We start from the raw sequence: 20,303 nt of genomic DNA, 5'->3' as shown, positions 1-20,303 counted from the left end.
AGAAAAAAAAAAAAAAAAAAAAAAAAAAAAAAAAAAAGACTAAAAAGGAAAAAGAAAGAAATAAATTTAAGCCACTATTTGGTGGGGGCTAAATTTAGATTATTCATAAATTTTGATAAAAATTGATGAAATGTATGATCAAAAAATTGTAAATTTCATGAATATGCGGTTAAAATCAATCATTGATTTTGATCTACGTTAAAAATCTAAATTTTAGTTTCCACCAAACATGGGTTAACTAACCAAAAGACCAATAAAAGAGAGATGGCCGAAAAGACCCAAACACATACATTTTATGTAAGTGTCATGTCTTAAGTACAATCAACTTTGAACATAAGCACTTTCAATATATAATTGATGTAATTTTATGACAAATCTATTATTTAATTAATATTTAACTAAATTAAATAATAGAATCTGTAGATTCAAATCTTAGTAATTTGTTAATCGTAAGGAATTCTGATTGTGATACACAAATTACATATGATTGAATCTTAAATCTTGCGTGGTTGTAAGTAATAACAATATACGGATATCTTTATTACAGACAGACCATCACATGTAGCATTTCTTACTTGTGATGTAGTTGATCTCACAAGTTAATGTGTGGTGATACTTAAATGAACACATAATTATTTTGTTATAGAATAAAATATTGGAGACCCGCTGAGAGATTTTACATGGATAACTATCAGAGTATTAATGATTAATCTCCAACATTCGATAGTGGAATTAGTCCTTTGAATTGAGGTCATCATAGTGCCTTATATGAGAACAATCATTCTTTGGTGATGTTGAATACTACTTTACTAAGGGCCTCTAATACAGTATCATTCGGGTATGTTAATAATCATACGAAGGTTGTGAATGATTAATAGAAGATTCGTCACTGTTAGATAGTAATAGATTATAATCTACATTTTATTCAGTTAAATTGATAATGAAATCCTTGGCTAATGTGTACTCATAAGTCAAAAATAAGTTTTCAACTTATATTGACTTAATAGTGGAATGAAAGATATGATCAATAATCGAGATTGACACACTTTCATATCTCGTAATTGATCGGATAATATCGACGAAAGGATTATAGTTTCACAATAAATGAACAAGTTTGATTTTGTCATACAATATGATATTTTTCATCACATGTATTGTCTTGACACATTGTTAGATGTCAATTTGGGACGACAAGTATAAATTTGTGATAAATTGAAATGAGTATTTTAATTTATCGATTTTAATTAGATCAAAATAATAATTCACATTATAAGGTACCGTGATTGGGAATCTAATGGGTCACACATAAAAGGAGAATTAGAAGAATGAGATTTACCAATTAATTAATTGACAAGTGTTGGATAATTAGTTAATTGTGTTGCTTATTAATAAGCTCGAATTAATTGAATTAATTAATTCATTCATGGACCAGATTTAATTAATTGGATTAATTAAATATTGAATCGTATTAAGTTTAAGAGATGAGCCAAACCCATTTGGGCTTATATAAATAATTTTCTAGGGTTTAAAAATTGTAGAGAGAAAATTCATATTCTTGCTAACACAAGCAAAGTAAAAACCCTGGTTCTCTTATTCTTGTTCCCTGTGTGGATTTCCATTGGAGGTTGGACAATTGGACAACTGTGGATTGTAGATCGTGATTGTTGGAGTTCAAGAAAAACAAAAGAGTGTGTAGAATTCAACAAGCGTATAATTTATATCATAGATCTAAACACAAAGCAAATCCTTGGTAAGAATTCAAATTTATTTTATTTCCACTGTGCATGTTAAGTAAATTTCCAACCATCACCCCTACACTATATGGCTGCAGTGTCTTACTCTATCTTGCTAGAGGCTTTTAAGAAAAATCGAATGGATCAGCATTTTGTAATGCACTAAATTGAACGGTTACAAGTATCTGTAGTATCTTCAAGTTTTAAAATGGTTTTGCATTTTATCTTGTCTTAGGCTATGTAAAAATGGGAGGGGGCTTTTGTGCTCTTTGATTAGTTATTCATTGTCTTCAGAAGATTTTTGACACATTAATTCTATGAAAAACTTTCATTTTGACAAAATATTACAGAATGCTATCAACTTTTTTTCTTTTATTCTAATATGATAACCATTTAGAAACATTGCCAAACGAATATTACAATACATTGGTACTGTAACCTCAGACATTGCCTTTGTCAACAACGCTGCTAGTATTCTTTAAACTTCCCAACTACATTTTACGTTGCAATTGCCTTTACATGTTCATGTCTCATTTTACGGAACCTGATCTCGACTTTTAATGCCAATGGATGTACATTCTATCGGTACGTAAAGCACATGTTCTCATAGTAGCAACCACGAACCCTCAAACTCTGAGGGGCACTACGGAATATATTGATTAACATGTTTATGGAGGTGTCAAAGTGGATCAAGCTACTTCGGGAAAAAGCTTAACCCACCTTGGGGCTGGCATACAAGCCAAAGAAGGGCCAAATTGAGCATGTGAGAAACTCACATTTTTCTACAATAATTATTTTCTCAGCACAATACTTCTCTAAATTAAGTAATCTAAGCCAAAAGCCAGAAATTCTTATGCCATCTGGTGCTGATAATATATCCACTAACTCCTTTGCTTTGCTTCATTACTCCACTTGTTAAGCAATCCAGCACATTTATGCACCGTTCTGCAAATTCCTCTGTGATGCTCTTCAGGCAAAGGCTGCCAAGATTGCATAACCCACAAAAAAATATCATTACAGAAATAAGCAAAATAGGAACGGGAAAATGGGGGAAAGGTCTACATAGTCAACCTTAAATTTATGGTAAAACCTGCAAATAATCTTTATATAAATAAAGAAAATAGCACTAGTCGAGCTTAAAAACCCAAAGAAAATTCATTAAACAAATTTACAAAAATAGTGCCTTAAAGGATTGAAGGACTTTTATCTCAAATTTCTAGAAGAATCCTATATAATTTGAAATCGGCAAATTAGTACAATTAAAAATGATTCACGCGCACAAGCTTAAATTTATTGAAAACCCCACAAAAATGGAGTTTAGAAATTGATCTCAAATTTATTGAAAATAAAATTTAGTAATGAGAACTCATCAATTGAGTAATGGGGAGGGCTTTTTCTGACCCAGGAGCACAGACACCTCAGGCTTCTTAGTTGGCTAATGACAGTGCCTCAACTTTGGACCTTGGATCATTAATGCTTCTATTTCAACCATAAACCAAATTAAACAAAGTGAAAATTACATAATACCAGGTGTTTAAATATCATAATTCAAAAATTAGGGCTAAAATTTCATTATTTAAATCAAGTGTCAATATAATAATTAAATATTAAATATCTCCACCCAGTTATTCCAAATCCTAATCATTTTCCCTATCATTTTCTCTCTTTCTCAAAACACCATAGTAGATCGTGTTGCACATGAACTATCATTGCCCAGCGCCTCCGACGAAGACACTCTCAGGCCCGGAGAAGTCGTACGCAATGACTAAACTAATCGATGATGGTGAGTTTTCATCATCACTGAAGCAGCTGTAATGGTGGGCTCGGTAATGGCGGGTTTGTGCGGTGATGGTGGGTTCGATGATGGTAGGTTTGTTTGTCATTGCTACCAGCTATAATGAAGAGGAGATCAGAGCATCCGATTTTGTGGTGCAGCAATATGAAATTTTTGTCAGTTTGCTGATCAGTACCACGGTTCGGTGCTGGTTAGATCTGCTTGCGGTGGTTTTCATGTCATCGTCATAGCCGTGATGAGGTGTTGCGATGGTGAGACGTCGGTGATGGTGGTGAATCTGCTTGGTGGTGATGAGGTGTTGCGGTGGTTTTGATGTTGGGGGGTTTTAGGTAGCTTTTGTTGGTTGTGCAGGTAAAGGTACGAGCAACGAATGGTGAATCTAACGGTGGTTTTTGTGTGGTGGTATAAGTAGAGGTGTTGACGGTGTTGGGGACGGTGATTGTGGATCTGTCGGCTATTTTTATGTGGTACAAATGGAGATGTTGACGGTGGTGGTGGTGGGTGCCGGTGATGGTGCGGTGGTGGTAGTATTGTGGTGCTGGCGATGGTGCGATGGTGGTAGGGTGAGGGTGGTTGCAAGTGGCGATGGCAGTAGGGATACGTGACCTAATATTTGGTGTATGTAACCAATTATTTGGTTATCTGCGACCAAATGTTAAATGGTGACCTTAAAATTTGATAATTTGTGATTGAAAAACAATTTGTAACATAGTTATTAGAATCGATCCGGTGATTGACCCGAATAAATTATCGAGTAATCGGGTCAGTAGTTCAACCGGTGGGTCATTGTTAGATTTTAATTTTAAATAAATTTTATTTTTTAAATGAAAAGGAAACAATTTTTTTTGAAATCTAATATATATATTTTGCTCCCATCATAAGACAAAGGACCACCACTTCCTATAGTAGCTATGGAGACAAAATATCTCTTTGCCATCCAAGGTTCAAGTCACGGCTCCAACAAAATTTAGTCTAACATTTTATTCCAATTTATTAACCATCCAATTCACACATTGAACCAGATCCGATTTCACGTAAAATCGCCTGGATCAGACGGTTTATTGGTGGTTTAACCGGTTGTTGACTGGTTCGAATGCTTAGTTGACTAGTTAATTCACCTGGACCGGATCAAGGTCCGGTTCGGTGGTTCACTGGCCAGACCGACAGATCCGATTTGGGTTTGATAACTATGTTTGTAACCAATAAATTTGAAAATTTGTGATCGATACATAAACTGTGACTTGTAATTTTTTTGATTTGTGATCTATAAAATTTTTGATTTGTGACCATGAAATAATCTATGGCCTACATAATTTTTAATCTGTGATCTCGAAATTGATCAATTAATTTGATAATATGTGATCGATATATAAGTTGTAAACAATAATTATATATATATGACCATTAATTGTATAATTTTGATCTTATTATATTTAATTAATGAAGATTTTTAATTAATTAACTAATACCCGAGTTATGCATTTTGAAATTTGACACCTGAAAATAGACTTGTGTCAAAGTTAACTCATGACTTTTGAATTTTTCCCTTAAACAAAATGAAAATGTTGAGTTTTTTGATACTCAATAAATCTTGGGTTATAATGTTGACATGAGATAATGTATTTCATAGGCCTAAGCCGACGAATGAAATAAGTCCAACAACTAAGTCCATGAGCTCTACCCGATCCAAGGATGGTTTGAATTTTGGCCCGTTTACCTTTCTTTTTGATCCAATTAAAAGCCTAACCCTAGATTATTTATAAGATTACAACATAGCTATTTTCTAGTTTGATTTGTGTGTGAAAAAGTGGAGAACTCGGCTGTAAGAAAGAGAAAAAAGGGCTGGTCCTTTGTATGTCCAAAATCGGTGATTAAACTTTGTGTTTTCGTAGTTCCTTCTTGCCATCCTTTGTGGTGTTGTTCTCCTTGCCCCTGTGATTACAAATCACCCATGTTTCTTATACTTTGTGGGTAAGATTAAATAGCAACCGAGGTGAATATATTGGTTGTGGATTGGAGTCGGTAGGTTTGATTGTTTGGTAGAGAAATGTACGTTGGATTGAATTCGAAAAACAGCGATTTGAAGATCCTTAGAGCGAGCTTCCGCAAAAAAAAAAAAAAAAAAAGAGAGCAAAGTAGTAAACTTTAAAGTGAAAAGAGAACAACAGCCTTTATTATGTAAGTCCTAATTCCAATTATAAGAACCATTAATGATAAGAAAAATAAACTCCAAATGCAAAATTCGACACACAAATTTACAGTGGTTCAACTAGAAGAAAACTAGGCTCCCGCTTTGTCTTGATAAAAAATCTGATTTTTAGTAAATTTTAATAAAAATTGGTAGAATGTATTGTTGAAAAGTTGTAAGTCCTATGAAATGTATAGTTAAAATTATTTATTGACTTTAACTTATATTTTGATCAAAATTTTTGGTTGAACCGAACAGAAGCTAGATGTATGTTAAGGTCTATCCACAATCCACAAAATGCGACATACAAATTTGTAGTGGTTTAAGCTTGATATGCTAAATTGGCACCCAAACTTATCCACAAAAATACATCAAAAGACCCAATGCTAGAAGTTTGAAAACTCACCTCAGGCTTACAAAGTAATCCAAGTGTGGTGGCAAGTTAAGGAGAGCCACCATCACTGCCAGCGACAGAGGAGCCCTTACAAGAAGAAGGGATAACATGGAGTGAAGAGGAGTGAGAATATGCCCCTTATTTGTTACATGAGTAAGTAACCACTGTTAGAAAAAAAATTATAGGATGAAAGACTAGAGAGAAAAATTCAGAGAATTCTAAAAAATATTTGTATTGTATGGCTTGTCCCTATAAAATATCTCAAGCACAAGGTCTTTTATAGGTATAAAGGATCCCAAATACATTGTATGAACTTAATAGACTAATTAATGACTTTTCCTACATATTATGAATAATAGGATACAAAGAACCATTTGGATACATGATTTAAATAAATGCATGAATATTAAATAAACTAATTTATGTATCTAATTTAATTTTTTTCATCATTCATGAATCAAGTTTAATTTCCAACATCCCTTCTTAAACTTGATTCCATCTTGATAACTCCAATCCGAGTACGCAATCTTGCAAAATCATCATTCTTCAATAGTTTGGTAAAAATGTCTGCTACTTGACCATTGGTCTTCACATAAGCAAGCTCAACTTCTTTGTTCTCAATGCACTTTCTAATGAAGTGAAATCTCGTATCTATATGTTTGCTTCGATCATGGAACATATGATTTTTACCCAAAGCAATAGCTGACTTGTTATCAACATAAATTGGTGTAGCTTTGTTTTGAGGCATATGAAGCATCTCTAATAATTTTCATAGCCAAATGGCATGACAAAAACATATTCACCTTCACACGTAGAAATGATCACAATGGGCTTTAATGTAGCGAAATATCCTTTTAGCAATCTCCAAGCGAGTTAAAATTGGTGCCTACATATAACGGCTAACAAGACCAACACCATAAAGAATACCAGGTTTTGTATAAGTCAAATATCTCAAACTTCCAACAAACTATCTATAGAGAGATGGATCCACTTTTGTGCTCTCGTCATATTTTGACATCTTTGTTCCACACCCAATGGGAGTACTCACTGGATTGCAATTTTACATTTTGAATCTTTCAAAAACTTTCTTTGCATAAGCTTCTTGAAAAATAAAAATGTCATCTCTATTTTGTTTTACCTCAATTTCGAGGTAGTATGACATAAGCCCAATGTCAGTCATCTCAAATTCTTGAGCCATCATTCTCTTAAATTCATCAAACTTGTTTTCATTGTTGCCGGTAAAGATCAAGTCATCAACGTACAAGCACACAATCATAAAACCTCCAAATGCGTCATTTTTAACGTAAAGAGCATACTCAAGTGGACATTTGATGAATCCATGATCTTGAAAATACTTGTCAATCCGGCTATACCATGCTCTAGGCACTTGCTTCAAGCCATATAGCGTATTCTTCAACTTTAAAACTTCATCTTCATGTTCCTTGACAACATAACCCAATGGTTGTTGAACGTACACTTCTTCTTCAAGGTATCCATTCAAGAAAGCGGACTTGAAGTCCATTTGATAAATTTTCCACTTATTTTGAGTTGCCAAGGAAATGATTAATCGAATGGTTTCCAAGTGAGCAACGAGGGCAAAGACCTCATCATAGTCAATGCCATGTTTTTGGCTATAGTATTTGGCAACAAGTCTTGCCTTATATTTCTCCACTTCTCCTCGAGTATTTTTCTTTATTTTGTATACCCATTTCACGCCAATTGTTTTTTTTTCCCTTCAGGAAGAGAGGCCAGCTCCCATGTATTGTTCTTTTTTATTGCTCGAATCTTCTCATCAATTGCATGTCTCCATTTATTGTCTTCCATTGCCTATTCAAAGTTCAATGGCTCGGTGTCAGTGAAGAGACAAAACAAAGATGGATTATCAACAATTTCAGTTTCTTCATAAATCTTTGCAAGATTTCTTATACGACTCAGTCCTTCGGAGAAACTATCACAAGGGGATTGAGGAGCAGGAGAATGCGGTGGAGTGGCATCTTCACTTGCATTTTGGCTAGAGTCTTCTTCTTCTTGAAATGGAAAAATCACGTATTCTTCATTTTTCGGAATATTCCAATCCCACGAACTTCTTTCGTCGAATTTCGCATCTCTACTAATAACAATCTTTCCATTGCAAGGATTGTAAAACTTGTAGCCTTTAGAGTTTGCATCATAACCGATGAAAACAAACTTCTCACTTTTCTCATCAAGTTTTAATCTCTTTTCATCTGGTACATGAATATAGGCAATGCTACCAAAAACACGTAAATGAGAAACACTAAGTTTCTTACGACTCCAAACTTCTTGTGGAGTCATGTCTTAAACACTCCTCGACGAGAAAAGATTAGACAAATACACGGCACATGCAATAGCCTCAGTCTAAAACTCCTTCTATACTCTTGCTCTTAAGCATACTACAAACCATGTTAAAGATGGTTTTATTCTTCCGCTCCACAATACCATTTTGTTGCGATGATCTTGGAACTATAAGGAAATACTAGATTCCATTGAGATCACAAAAATTGTTAAACTCCTTGGAAGTAAATTCTCCACCTCAATCCGTCCTTAATGCTTTCATTGAGTTGCCACTCTCACTTTCAACAAGGGCTTTGAATTTTTTGAATGCTCGAAAAATTTCATCTTTCGTCTTCAAAAAATAAACGCAGGTCTTGCGAAAAAAATCATCAATAAATAGTAAGAAATAATTTGTTTTACCATGATAGGGTGGTTTGATTGGCCCGCACACATTCGCATGAACAAGTTGGAGTGGCTTTGTTACTTTTGAGGTGGATTCCTTTGGAAAGCTTCTTCTAGTTTGCTTGTCAACAAGTTATCCTTCACAAAGTTGATTGGGATGATTAACTTTTGACAACCCATTCACCATTTCTTCATTCGTCATGGTCTTCGAGCCACCAAAATTCAAATTACCAAATCTTAAGTGCCAAAGTCAAGAATTGTCTTTAACACAAACTTTTAGACACCTTGGATGGTCAACATTAGCATTGAGTAAACACATTCTATTTTTCTCCATTGGCACATTTGTAATCAGTTTATGAGAAAAATCTCTCGAAGTAAGGCAACGATTCTTCAAGTGAATGTCATAGCCATTCTCAAGTAATTGTCCCAAACTCAAAATATTAGATTTCAAAGTAGGTACATAATAAACTTGAGAAATCAAAAGATTACTTCTATTTTTAGCACGAATAAGAACATCACATTTGCCTTCTATTAGAATTTTATTTTCATCTCCAAAAATAATGTTGCATTTTACCGACTCATTTATTATTGAGAATAACTCCTTGTTGCCACTCATGTGATTGGTGGCACCGATGTCAAAGTACCACGATTGTTTATTCTTTTCTTCTTTGGTTGCCAACAACAACAACAATTCTTCATCTTCCTTTGCTTCAACATAATTTATTCTCTCTTCGTTATTGCTGGAGTCACTCCTACATTCGGAAGCATAGTGACCAAATTTATGACAAGTGTAACATTGAACATTGGACTTGTCATATCTTCTTCCGCCACCTCTCTTGGAGCCATAGTTTTAATGCCCTCGTCCTCTCGGTTGATTGCTTGATCCTTCATTATTCAAATTTTGTTTTCCATCATTTCTTTCATTCCCATGACCATAATTTCCTCCTCGACCATGAATTTGACCTTTTCCTTAAGATCGTCCCTGCTCTTTCTGTTGACCTCCCAAGGAAACATTCATTTGGAGAACTTGAGCCACCAGTTCTCCTTTCTTCTTCAATCTTTCTTCATATGCTTGCAAGGACGTCATAAGTTGATCAAGGGTCATGGTATCCAAATCATTAGACTCTTCAATGGCAATACTAACAAACTCAAGTTTTGAGTCAAGCGATCTAAGAATTTTCTCGATGACACAACTTTCTTCAATATTCTCCCCGTACTGCTTCATATGATTGACAATGGAGGACACTCTAGTGAAATAGTCAAAGACAAATACATACTTTTTCATGTGCAGAGATTCAAACTCCCCACGAAGGATTTGAAGGCGGACCTTCTTCACTTTTTCAATTCCCTTGAAATTGTTCTTGAGAATCTCCCAAGCTTCCTTAGCTTTTGTTAAGGACGCAACTTTCTAAAACATGGCTTCATCTAAGCCCACGTGAATAATAGAGAGATCGTGTTGATCTAACTTGCGATACCTTTGCAAACAGGGGCGAAGCCATGTATAGTTGAGTGCAAGCCAATGCCTGCACTCAACTTTGGGAGAAAAATTGGAAAGTTGGGGCCTATACTCAACTTTGGGAGAAAAATTGGAAAACTGGAAGCTTAAACCTGCTTCATAGTGTAGCTTAACAAAAATTGTCCCTGCTTAACCTGCTTCATACTGTAGCTTAACAAAAATAGTGGTTAAGCAACATATTATCGTTCACCAGGTTAAGAAATAGTGGTTGGGAGAAAAAATTTGTGCCCGCACTGAAAAAATTTTCTGGCTCCGCCTTTGTTTGCAAGGCATTCCTTTGAGCTTGACTTAAAGCTCCTTTATTCTCTGGTTCATCATAGCCTTTCTCTACAACTTCCCATGCCTCTTGTGAGCTAAGCAATGCCTTCATGCGTATGCTCCAATGTCCATAATTTTCCTTTGTTAATTTGGGAACAACAAAAGGAAATGAACTATTCATCTTTGAAATGACTTTGATACCACTTTGTTAGAAATAAAAAATTTTTGGGATGAAAGACTAGAAAGAAAAATTCAGAGAATTCTCAAAAATATTTGTATTCTATGGCTAAGCTCTATAAAATGTCTCAAACACAAGGCCTTTTATAGGTACAAAGGATCCCAAATACATTGTATGAACTTAATAGACTAATTAATGATTTTTCCTACATACTATGAATAATAGGATACAAAGAACCATTTGGATACATAATTTAGATAAATTTATGAATATTAAATAAACTAGTTCATGTATCAAATTTATTTTTTTCCATTACTCATGAATCAAGTTTAATTTCCAACACCCACATCACTGCATGCTTAGAATGTAAAGATTGGTCCACCACCACCATTACTCATTTCTCCATTTCATTCAACACACAATTCTCATTTCTATACATATTGTTAAATCCCGCCATTTGCTTCAAACTTTCATTCCACCCACCACTGTAGCAGCTCCGGTTGTTTCCACCACCATCCCACCTACTTGATCTTGATTTCCACCCTTCTCCACTTAGCTGCCTCGAGAATGAACTTGAACTTCGGATTTTTCTTTCTTTATTCCACCACCACCTTGTGCCTTGGAACACACTGTGTTTGTGGGGTGTCTATTTTATTTTGTGTGGAGGTGGGGGTGGGGGGTGTTCTTATGTGGAAATTCAAAAATGCTACTTGTACAGGGAAATTTTATACGCTGGTTTACATGTGGCGATGTGATAGAATTTCATCGGTTGATTTTAACAATTTTTTTGTCCAACAACCAATGAAATTTTGCCAGATCACCACCTATAAACGAAAAATTTCCCTTCACCTGTAACATTTCTCATGAAAATACAGTCGTAATAAGATATTCATAGATGCCAACAAGCTGAGTTCGTACCAAGGGAGTGGTTATGACAAGTTTTGCATCAAGTTAGCAGGTTTTCATTTATGAGATTGGGGTGGTGTTAATAAATCATTTCTAGTTGTCTTAAATCTTTCAAGACAAGATAGTCGAACCAAAAAAAAAAAAAAAACTTAAAATTATTGTTGCTTGTAATTGATGGGGGAAATTTGGGATAGTGAATGTGAGCATTACTGTACAAAACTTAGACTGTTGGTTGATTCTAACTGTTTAGTCAATCTTTGTGTGGTTTATTATAATGCAACTTAGAATTTTTAGGCATGGTCCGTTTGAGAACTCTGGGGGAATAAAAATAAGCTTCTTCTGAGAGAGAAATTTAAATTTTAAACTTGTAGAAGACGAATTAGCATTCAGCAGCAGCACCAGCAACAACTTTCTTGCACCTTTCCAACTTATATTAAATAAGACATTACTTATATTCACTGCACAACATTGGAGAATTGGATGTTATGGTATCCATACTCCCGACTTCTTCAATTATCTCCTTTTCTAGATTCTATCATATTCTATTTTATCTGCCATTTTCTCCCTTTAACCCATCATAGTTAAAAAATAAGCTTTCATGGTTGTGATCTGGGAGCTGGGGTACAAATCATTTTACTAATTTTGCAAATATACCCACGTGCAAGGCATCGTGTCACGATTTAAATTAGTATAGCAGAGAGACTTGATTTTAATAAATATTTATTTATGTGTCGTTCTTATCTATGGAACTCAATACAATAACACGAGCACACTAGACTAGTTTTGGATTTCTTTTATATCACGGCTTCATAAAATCGAGCAAAACCAGATGAGGGATTCAGAGAGTTTCGACATATCTGCGTCCGGTATAAATGCTCCCTTTTTTGGTCATCGGAAGAGAATTCATTAGTCAATGAGTCCAACAACCACGTCTTGACGAGAAGACACTCAAGAAAGCAGTAGAATCTGAAATTTTTTTCAAATAAATATATTTTATTAATCACTTTATTTTTCTTTTAACAATACAATTAAACTCCTTATAGAATGAAGGACAGGGGTGCCTTCATCTTAAATGTAACTCTTTCTATTAATCAATCAGCACAATATCAAATAAAATAAAATAAACAGCAGCTACAACTACAGTGAGTGGTCAGCTTAATCTCATCCTTGAATCCCTTCTTAAAGGCTATCTCATTACCCCAGTTGTGTTTTTGTCCCGAAGAAACTGCACTCAGCAAATAAACACATGCTAACTACGCCCAAGCCTGTTAACTCTCCTCGATTAAACATTTATTTGAAACGATGGGATGAAGACTTTAGGTAGCTGTTGTGTTCGCCGATCAAGGATATTTGTTCTGCTGAGAATGCTAACGATCCTGACCTCAAATAATGCCGTGCGACCTGTGCCCTGGAAAACACAACAACAATGATCACATACATGATTTATCATATAATCCTAAAAAGCATCAATGACTTTTATTTATGATCAAAGGATTCATTAAACCTAGGGCAACTACCTTCTTTGCTTTCTCTTGTCAATGCATTTGGGTAAACGGCAGTCTTCTAATCTTGAAATCTGGCTTAATGTTGGCAGGTATTCATGAAATGCCTCACCCATCGCTACCAGATACGACTTTTGAGGGAACTACAGACTTGAGTATATTGTAAAGAGACGAGTTCATTTTGCTGCATTTGGACAAAAAAAAATTCAGAATTAGGCCATTAAGTGATGGAATGTATACAAACCAAAGTTGTAACTCAACATTATCTTATATTTATGAACCTAGCAATGTGCAATTCACTTGCATCTGTGTGATCAATAACAAGGAAGGCAACATTTCGAGCGTAACCACAAATGAAAATCAGGACCTCAAATCTCATACCTTCTTATAAGATGGCAACTTTTTGGTGGTATCATCTTTAATCTTTCAATCTTTCTTTCACAATGACTAGCTAGTTTTCCCAGTGCCATCGTGCTTGCAGAGGACTCTTAACATCTCCAATGCCAAATCCACCGTGCTTATGGTATGGACCACATTGTTGATCCCAAAGCAGCAGTTTCTTTAGCATACTACCATATTCCACGTTGAGCAATAACAGATGACATTTGCAATTGATCATCTCAAGAACTATATGAGTGTGATTTCTCACAAAAAATTGTTGATGACCCCAGAAAATCCTGCATTAAAGTAAAATATTATTATGCACATCACATGCACAAAAATTAAAAGTAGAATCAATGGGTGAACACCTATGGGTAACATCGCTTGGCAATCTTTAAGTAATAAATCAGCTTCTGAAATTAAATTACTCATTCCATGTGGAAGATTTAGAGCTTGGCAAGTATTTTTCTCTTCTGAGGTAACATACTGTTTGAAATCCTCACGAAGGCGACACAGATTTTTCCATGTTTCTTGTAAACAATCAATTACACAATCAGGTTCAGGGGTTAGTGAAGGACTTCAGTCTCCTAGTGAAATCCACGTGGCTAACTCATCTATCACTTGATACCCTCTTGGAGCACCCTCCTCATGTTTCGACAGATAGTCTCTTACCTCCTCTTGATAACCAAATACTGTTTTAGTATCTGATTTATTTCTTAATATTTCCTTGTCAATAGGCAGTACATGTAAAGAATGTCAGAATTTATCGCCACTGACAGGATCCCAAGTTTGGTAGTAAATTTTGAATTAGAGACTTTGCATCTTCTGCATTGATAAAATGACCAAAAGATACCGTTGTAGAAAATCTCCTTTATTAGGCTGAATGTGCAAAGAACGATGGAATTTATTGAACCTCACATGATATCATCTAAGTTTGGTAGTGAATATTGAATTACAGATTATGCTTCCACTGCATTGGCGAAATGACCATAAGACTGTTGTAGAAAATAGTTCTCCTTCATCGGTAACCTCTGTCTCAGGGACAAATGATAATTTTGGGTCATAGTAAATATCAAGCGATTCGCATGTATCATCTATCTATAAGAGAATGATCAACTCCAGCAGAAAGCTGACAACTTTTCACTTGTCTGCTTCAAAATGATCAATTTGCACAGTTGGATGGCAACAGCTTTCAGTACTCGAACGGTGATTGGTGGAGGATCTTTCGTTTCAAGTGCACCACCATTCCATCAATATAGCTTCCTTCTTTGCCTCGATAGTGTCAGCTTCACCATCTTTCACATATGTATTTTTCTGTTTTATTGTCATTCATCTTGTCTTTCGGAATTACTATTTCCACTAGACTCCGATTTTCTGCCATCAAAAAATTAAAAACTTGACAATCTCCTCTTCCATGAGCTCAGAGAGGCAAGAAAGGTGGGATTGGCTCCATTTTACTATTATGAGGCGAAACTCACAAACCACAACTATTATGGTTGTATGTATATTATCAGACTGGCTCCCTTTTAGACCACCATGTCCTAAAACTAAAGCATAGGTTTTATTATAGTGCAGAATCCATAAATTTGTGATTGTCTCTATTCACTCCTTAGCCCACACTACATGCTTAGCACAATACATATGCGAATACAAATATCATCTGAAAGACTTAACAAGTCCTCTTAATTAAGTAACTGGAAATAAACCTGCCACTGTAATTCCTTCTGTGTCCCAACGCAATTGACATAAAATCAACAATATTCTATAATTTCTGTGCACCTTGAGAAGTGATCAATGATATAACTATTAAACAGCTCAAACACTACAGTCCAAAGAAAAATGTTTATTATGAATCTGCAACACAATCGCCAGATTTTCTTCTTCACCTTCTTCCTGATTAGTCAAATAAGCGAATGGATGCACTGTGACGTACAGCAAATACCTTATCAGAAGAAGCTCGTGACTGCTCGGTGTCCTTTTCACCTTCGACTTGTCCTTTCCCTTCCGTTTTTTACCATTACTACATCACTCCTCTCCTTCCTCCTCTTCTTTTTAATCGTTACCTTCCTCAAATTCATCACCCTCGCAATTTCCAGCTTCCTTGACTGAAACCTCTCTGTGTGGAAACAGCGTCGACTGAACCAATCGCCGCCTGACGCACGTCCCCTCCATAGCTGAATTGGGTTTGATGGTGGTGCAGAAGAGGGATTTGCAATTGGAGAAGAGGTTTTGCCGCGCAGTGAATTCTTATAGGGGGTACTCGGAGTTGGGGAGTAAAAGGTATATAGTTGTTTTTTCGGGTGAAAATAGTAATTTTAACTAGTAGGTGGGATGCGTTTTGTAGGAGGATACATAGATCGAGGATGTCTATCTCAAGAAAAAAAGGACAGGGACCTAAATCGCATATTGACCATATTTTAGAGACTATTTCTGAATTTCCCAAAGAATATTACATGTGAATTATGCTTGTCTCGATGTTCAAGAAAGTTTGCCACTGTCGGATGAACGCTCTCTCTGCCCCTCTCTCTCTCTCTCTCTCTCTCTCAGTGCAGCTGGAATCAGCTCCAGACCAGTAAAAAACTAAACCCTAAAACGTAAGAACAACCATAAAACGCCAAGAAAACCACCTTTTCAGTTGTCCCTGCAAAAAAGCCTTTCCTTTCTCTCGCATTCACGGGTTAAAGCAGCAAAAGAACCCATTTTTCGCATAAAGGAGATAAATCCTTGTTCTTGAAAATGGCTAACGAAAACCCATTCACCATTCTCATTTTCTTCCTCTACTGCTTAACTACATTCCTCTCTCAGGCAGCCTCAAAGTCCACAATAGAGCCGTGTTCCAACTCCGACACCTGCAGTGCCCTTGTGGGCTACACTCTCTACACCGACCTTAAAGTCTCAGAGGTCGCTTCACTTTTTTCCGTCGACCCCATTTCACTTCTCCTTTCAAATTCCATTGACATCTCATACCCCGATGTGGAAAACCACATACTTCCATCTCAACTCTTCCTCAAAATCCCCATCCCCTGTTCCTGTGTTGACGGGATTCGTAAATCCTCCACGACTAGCTATAAGACCCGCCCTTCCGATACCCTTGCCTCCATCGCCACCGCCATCTACGGAGGACTTGTCTCGGCCGACCAGATCAACGAGGCCAACCCTGACGCGGGTATCTCTGACCCTTCTGTGATTAATGTAGGGACTAAACTTAATATTCCACTCCCCTGTATTTGTTTCAACAATAGTGATAACAATTTGCCGGCCATTTATATGTCTTATGTGGTGAAACCTGTGGATACACTGTCGGGGATTGCTGCTCGGTATTTCACCACTCTGAGTGATCTTATGAATGTGAACCAATTGGGGAGCCCTGCTATTAAGGAGGGTGACATTCTTGCCATTCCATTATCTGGTACTGATTATATTCATAGTTAGGTTTGTTCGATTGTTGTTGTATGTTTAGGTTTGTTCGATTGTTGTTGTATGTATTGTTTTTGAAAGATTAGTTATGGATATTGGAGTTGAATGCATTAATTCTAGAACAACTTTATTAGCAGTGAGATTTTAGTACAAATTGTTATTACAATTGAACAGCAATTCGTGATTGACGGTGTTGTCGTAGTGTAGAGCTGGCATTCTCATTCTAAGATAAAATAAAACCCCAACAATCTTAACAAGTTCTTCTACAGATTCTGCTATGTTTATGCTCACTGAGAGACAAAATGCCAGCCTTTTCGAGTTGCTGAAGAATTCAAATATGTAGAGTACTGTGAAATTATGAAGAATCTCAGCTCTGTATGCATTGCTAAAAACAAAAAAGTATAACCTTTTGCACAATAGGGTTTCAAAATTGTTATGCCAATGTTCATGTCTGTTGTATCCATACCTTTCGTTTAATATCAGTGACTTCTTGAGATCCTATTTTTGACTCGTTAGGTTATTGTTATTGTTTATGTAGTGCCTTTTATGAGTAGTATCCGTGTAGAGTTATTCTCCCACAGAATTTTCCTCCACTTCTGTCAAGTATTTGTTCCCAATTGATAGTTGTCCTCTCAAGGATAATTACACGTTTTCCTTTTGGAAGAGAAATTCAAATTTCCTGTTTCTTTTTTTCTTTTTTTTTCCAGAATTCATTTTTGGAGGCATTTTCTTTACAGTTTTGGTTTCGTTGCCTTCAGGAAACTGAAAATGCCACAATAGGGTCCATGTGTTACAGACTCATCAGTAGAATTCACCCTCAAAACTGGCTTGTAAGTGGAGGATATGACTTTATAGGCCCACAAAGCAAGATTTGATTTAGTTGCATGGGACTCAATGAGTTGTAAACTTCCCAAGACCAGCCTTCTATGGAAAGTAGCCCTCCCAAGATTTCCCTTTTTGCAATAATCATTACAGGAATAATAGGCAGAATTCTTCGTTTAAACCAGCTTCTAATTAGAAGGCCTAATTTATTTATCAACCCACTAAGTCAGAAACTAAGCCTCAACGTACTAATGTAGGATTCGGTTCGGGTCATTACACCAGTAAAATGTTGGTAGAGATTTTTTTCGTTCTTTTCATTTGACATAGTTGCTTTTATGGATAACGCTTTCTATAATCTCTTAGTGCATTTCTAGTAAAAGTTTATGATAGAGCTAATACTTTGATCAATATAGATGGCACATTAGAGAATTCATTAAATGTTTAGTAGAGATTTTGTTCGTTCATTTTATGTGGCATAGTTGCTTGTGATTTTTATGGTTACACTTTCTATATTCTCTTAGTGCATGCCTGGTAAAGATTGGGGTTTATGACAGAGTTGATTCTTTGTTCAATATGCAGAAGGCCCATTAGAGTCAATAGATGTTTTGTAAAGAGTCTTTTTTCTTTTTCTTTTTTTTCATGTTCAATGAATCAAATAGTTCAAAGAATAAAAGAATATATAAGAAAGCTAAATGATGTAACAGTAGGATTTTCATTTTATACAAGCAGAAAAGCTTGGTTTATGTATGTTGGAAACTGGCGATTGTGACGAATTTGTAAATAACTCTCTATGCAATGCATTCTGCAGCCTGTGCATCTAATTTTCCAAAGTATGCTTCGGATTACGGCTTGTTTGTACCGAATGGGAGTTATGCTATAACTGCAAGTGACTGTGTGCAGTGTAGTTGTGGGCCAGGGAGCCGCAAGTGAGTGAGCAACTTATAGTAGACATATGCCCTATATTCTCCTTTCCCCCGTAACTAAGGTAATCTTATCTCTATACAAGGGAATTGTCTTACAGACTTCTTTTTTTCTTGCAGTTTATATTGCATGCCAGCTTCATTGTCAGTTTCTTGCTCGAGCATGCAATGCAGAAATAGTAATCTTATGCTAGGAAATGTTACCAAACAACAGTCGAGCGCTGGATGCAATGTGACTTCTTGCAGTTATGGTGGCTTTGTAAATGGAAGCATCACCACCTGGTATGCTTCTAAACTGGTACTTTGTCCTTAAATTTCTGTTCTGTGAGAATGGTTATTTCTCTGGACTCTGGTTTTTTGGATATGGAAAAACGGAAGCTTTCTCCTTTAATTCTTCTTTACCTTATTGTAGGTTGTCCTCATCTCTTCAACCTAGATGCCCAGGTAAATGTCAATCAAATGCTATTTCTTTGACCATTTCACCCCTTCATTTTGTCGTAATTGCGAGTTTTGTTGTGATTTAAATTGTGAAGAAAACTTATTTGTAAACTTATTCGTTATTATTGGATTGTGCAGAGCCTAATCATAGCATACACATAAATATCCTCTTGATCGTGAATCAACGTAATTGGGTATTCCATAAGTGTATTAAGCAACTCTAATATTCCTACTGCGTAAAGGATTTTAAGGAGTCTGTTTTTTGTGTATGTGAAACGAGTAAGGAAAAATCTTGTAGCCTTCTTCTACATTGTGGTGAAAACCTGCTTCAGAAATGTACATGGTTTTCATATCGAGATTTAACCACTATAAATCTCTGCATTCTCACTTTGTTCATTTTTATTTTCTCGCTGATTATTATTTCTATTGTAAGAAGGAATCAGGGCTTAATCCTTAACAAGAAGTGGTAATAATGAAATACTTATTTTGGTTTCAACACATGATATGCTCTGTTGAGCTTTAGTGGCACATTTGGCAATGTGGAATTATGCCATACTGAATAGTATTAAATAAGAAAAAGAAGTTCATAATATTTTGTATGGTACTGTTTGGTAATGATCTGAATGATACATATCAATCATTCACTAGATCATTACAGTTATGCTGACGATGCTGAATTTTGTCAAAATGCTGCTCGTTATATGAATATATCACTTGTGACCATTGTGTTTATGATTTTTCTTATTGTTTTTCTGGATTGAAATACAGGATCACAGCAATTTCCTTCACTTATTGCTCCACCTACAGTAGTTCCAGATTCATTATTTGCACCGGCCCCCTCACCTTCTGAGTCTGGTGGTTTTCCAACAACGTCACCAAAGTCTTCTGTGGTGCCTTCCTCTGGTGCAAGTATAGGATTTCCACCCGCAAATGGACCAGCTGGAAGCGCCTCTGGTTCCTCCGATGCTTGTTCCTTGATGAACAATTTATCTAGTTTTTCAGCTGTGATTACTTTAGGTCTGGTTTTCAAGTTTATAATGTCGATTCCATAATTTCTTCAGTTTTGGTGGACGTTTGGACCTTGTTTTGGTCGGTTTTTACTTTCTCCAAGGTCCTAACACTTCGTGTTGTATTTAAACAATTTATTGCTCTCATTGCACA

General features: G+C 35.8%; 2 protein-coding genes and 1 long non-coding RNA gene across 4 annotated transcripts; 1 reads left to right on the top strand and 2 right to left on the bottom strand.

The window, feature by feature from the left end:
- Nucleotides 1-9,774: 9,774 nt before the first annotated feature.
- Nucleotides 9,775-10,690, bottom strand: LOC111409706. The gene is made up of 2 exons (XM_023039717.1): nucleotides 10,511-10,690; nucleotides 9,775-10,212 (listed from the first exon to the last, which is right to left on the bottom strand). Exons 1-2 carry the CDS (start codon nucleotides 10,688-10,690, stop codon nucleotides 9,775-9,777), a joined length of 618 nt encoding a protein of 205 aa, XP_022895485.1.
- A 2,139-nt stretch (nucleotides 10,691-12,829) lies between these two features.
- Nucleotides 12,830-15,885, bottom strand: LOC111408695. 2 transcript variants are annotated; one of them, XR_002705339.1, is made up of 4 exons: nucleotides 13,914-15,885; nucleotides 13,546-13,841; nucleotides 13,180-13,348; nucleotides 12,830-13,070 (listed from the first exon to the last, which is right to left on the bottom strand). It is a non-coding gene; the product is annotated as an uncharacterized LOC111408695 (long non-coding RNA). The 2 variants fall into 2 exon arrangements; XR_002705338.1 differs by having other exon boundaries at nucleotides 13,546-15,885.
- A 188-nt stretch (nucleotides 15,886-16,073) lies between these two features.
- LOC111408694 (lysM domain-containing GPI-anchored protein 1-like) lies at nucleotides 16,074-20,297 on the top strand. Its single transcript, XM_023038445.1, has 5 exons — nucleotides 16,074-16,954; nucleotides 18,593-18,710; nucleotides 18,825-18,986; nucleotides 19,117-19,148; nucleotides 19,911-20,297. Exons 1-5 carry the CDS (start codon nucleotides 16,282-16,284, stop codon nucleotides 20,192-20,194), a joined length of 1,269 nt encoding a protein of 422 aa, XP_022894213.1. The 5' UTR covers nucleotides 16,074-16,281; the 3' UTR covers nucleotides 20,195-20,297.
- The last annotated feature ends 6 nt before the right edge of the window (nucleotides 20,298-20,303 follow it).

This window comes from Olea europaea, chromosome 14, assembly GCF_002742605.1.
Source record: "Olea europaea var. sylvestris chromosome 14, O_europaea_v1, whole genome shotgun sequence".
NCBI classification, from domain to species: Eukaryota; Viridiplantae; Streptophyta; class Magnoliopsida; order Lamiales; family Oleaceae; genus Olea; species Olea europaea.
Note: the sequence above shows the minus strand (reverse complement) of the source record. Positions and strands in the feature narration are given on the sequence as shown.

Excerpts from the sequence above, each read along its gene's own strand:
- LOC111409706 (XM_023039717.1), bottom strand. The coding sequence starts at position 10,690 with ATGAAGGCATTGCTTAGCTCACAAGAGGCATGGGAAGTTGTAGAGAAA. Across the intron at positions 10,213-10,510 it reads AACCACTATTTCTTAACCTG|AAAGTTGCGTCCTTAACAAA; the intron begins GTGAACGATAAT and ends GCCATGTTTTAG.
- LOC111408694 (XM_023038445.1), top strand. The coding sequence starts at position 16,282 with ATGGCTAACGAAAACCCATTCACCATTCTCATTTTCTTCCTCTACTGC. Across the intron at positions 18,711-18,824 it reads TGTGGGCCAGGGAGCCGCAA|TTTATATTGCATGCCAGCTT; the intron begins GTGAGTGAGCAA and ends TTTTTCTTGCAG. Across the intron at positions 19,149-19,910 it reads TCTTCAACCTAGATGCCCAG|GATCACAGCAATTTCCTTCA; the intron begins GTAAATGTCAAT and ends ATTGAAATACAG.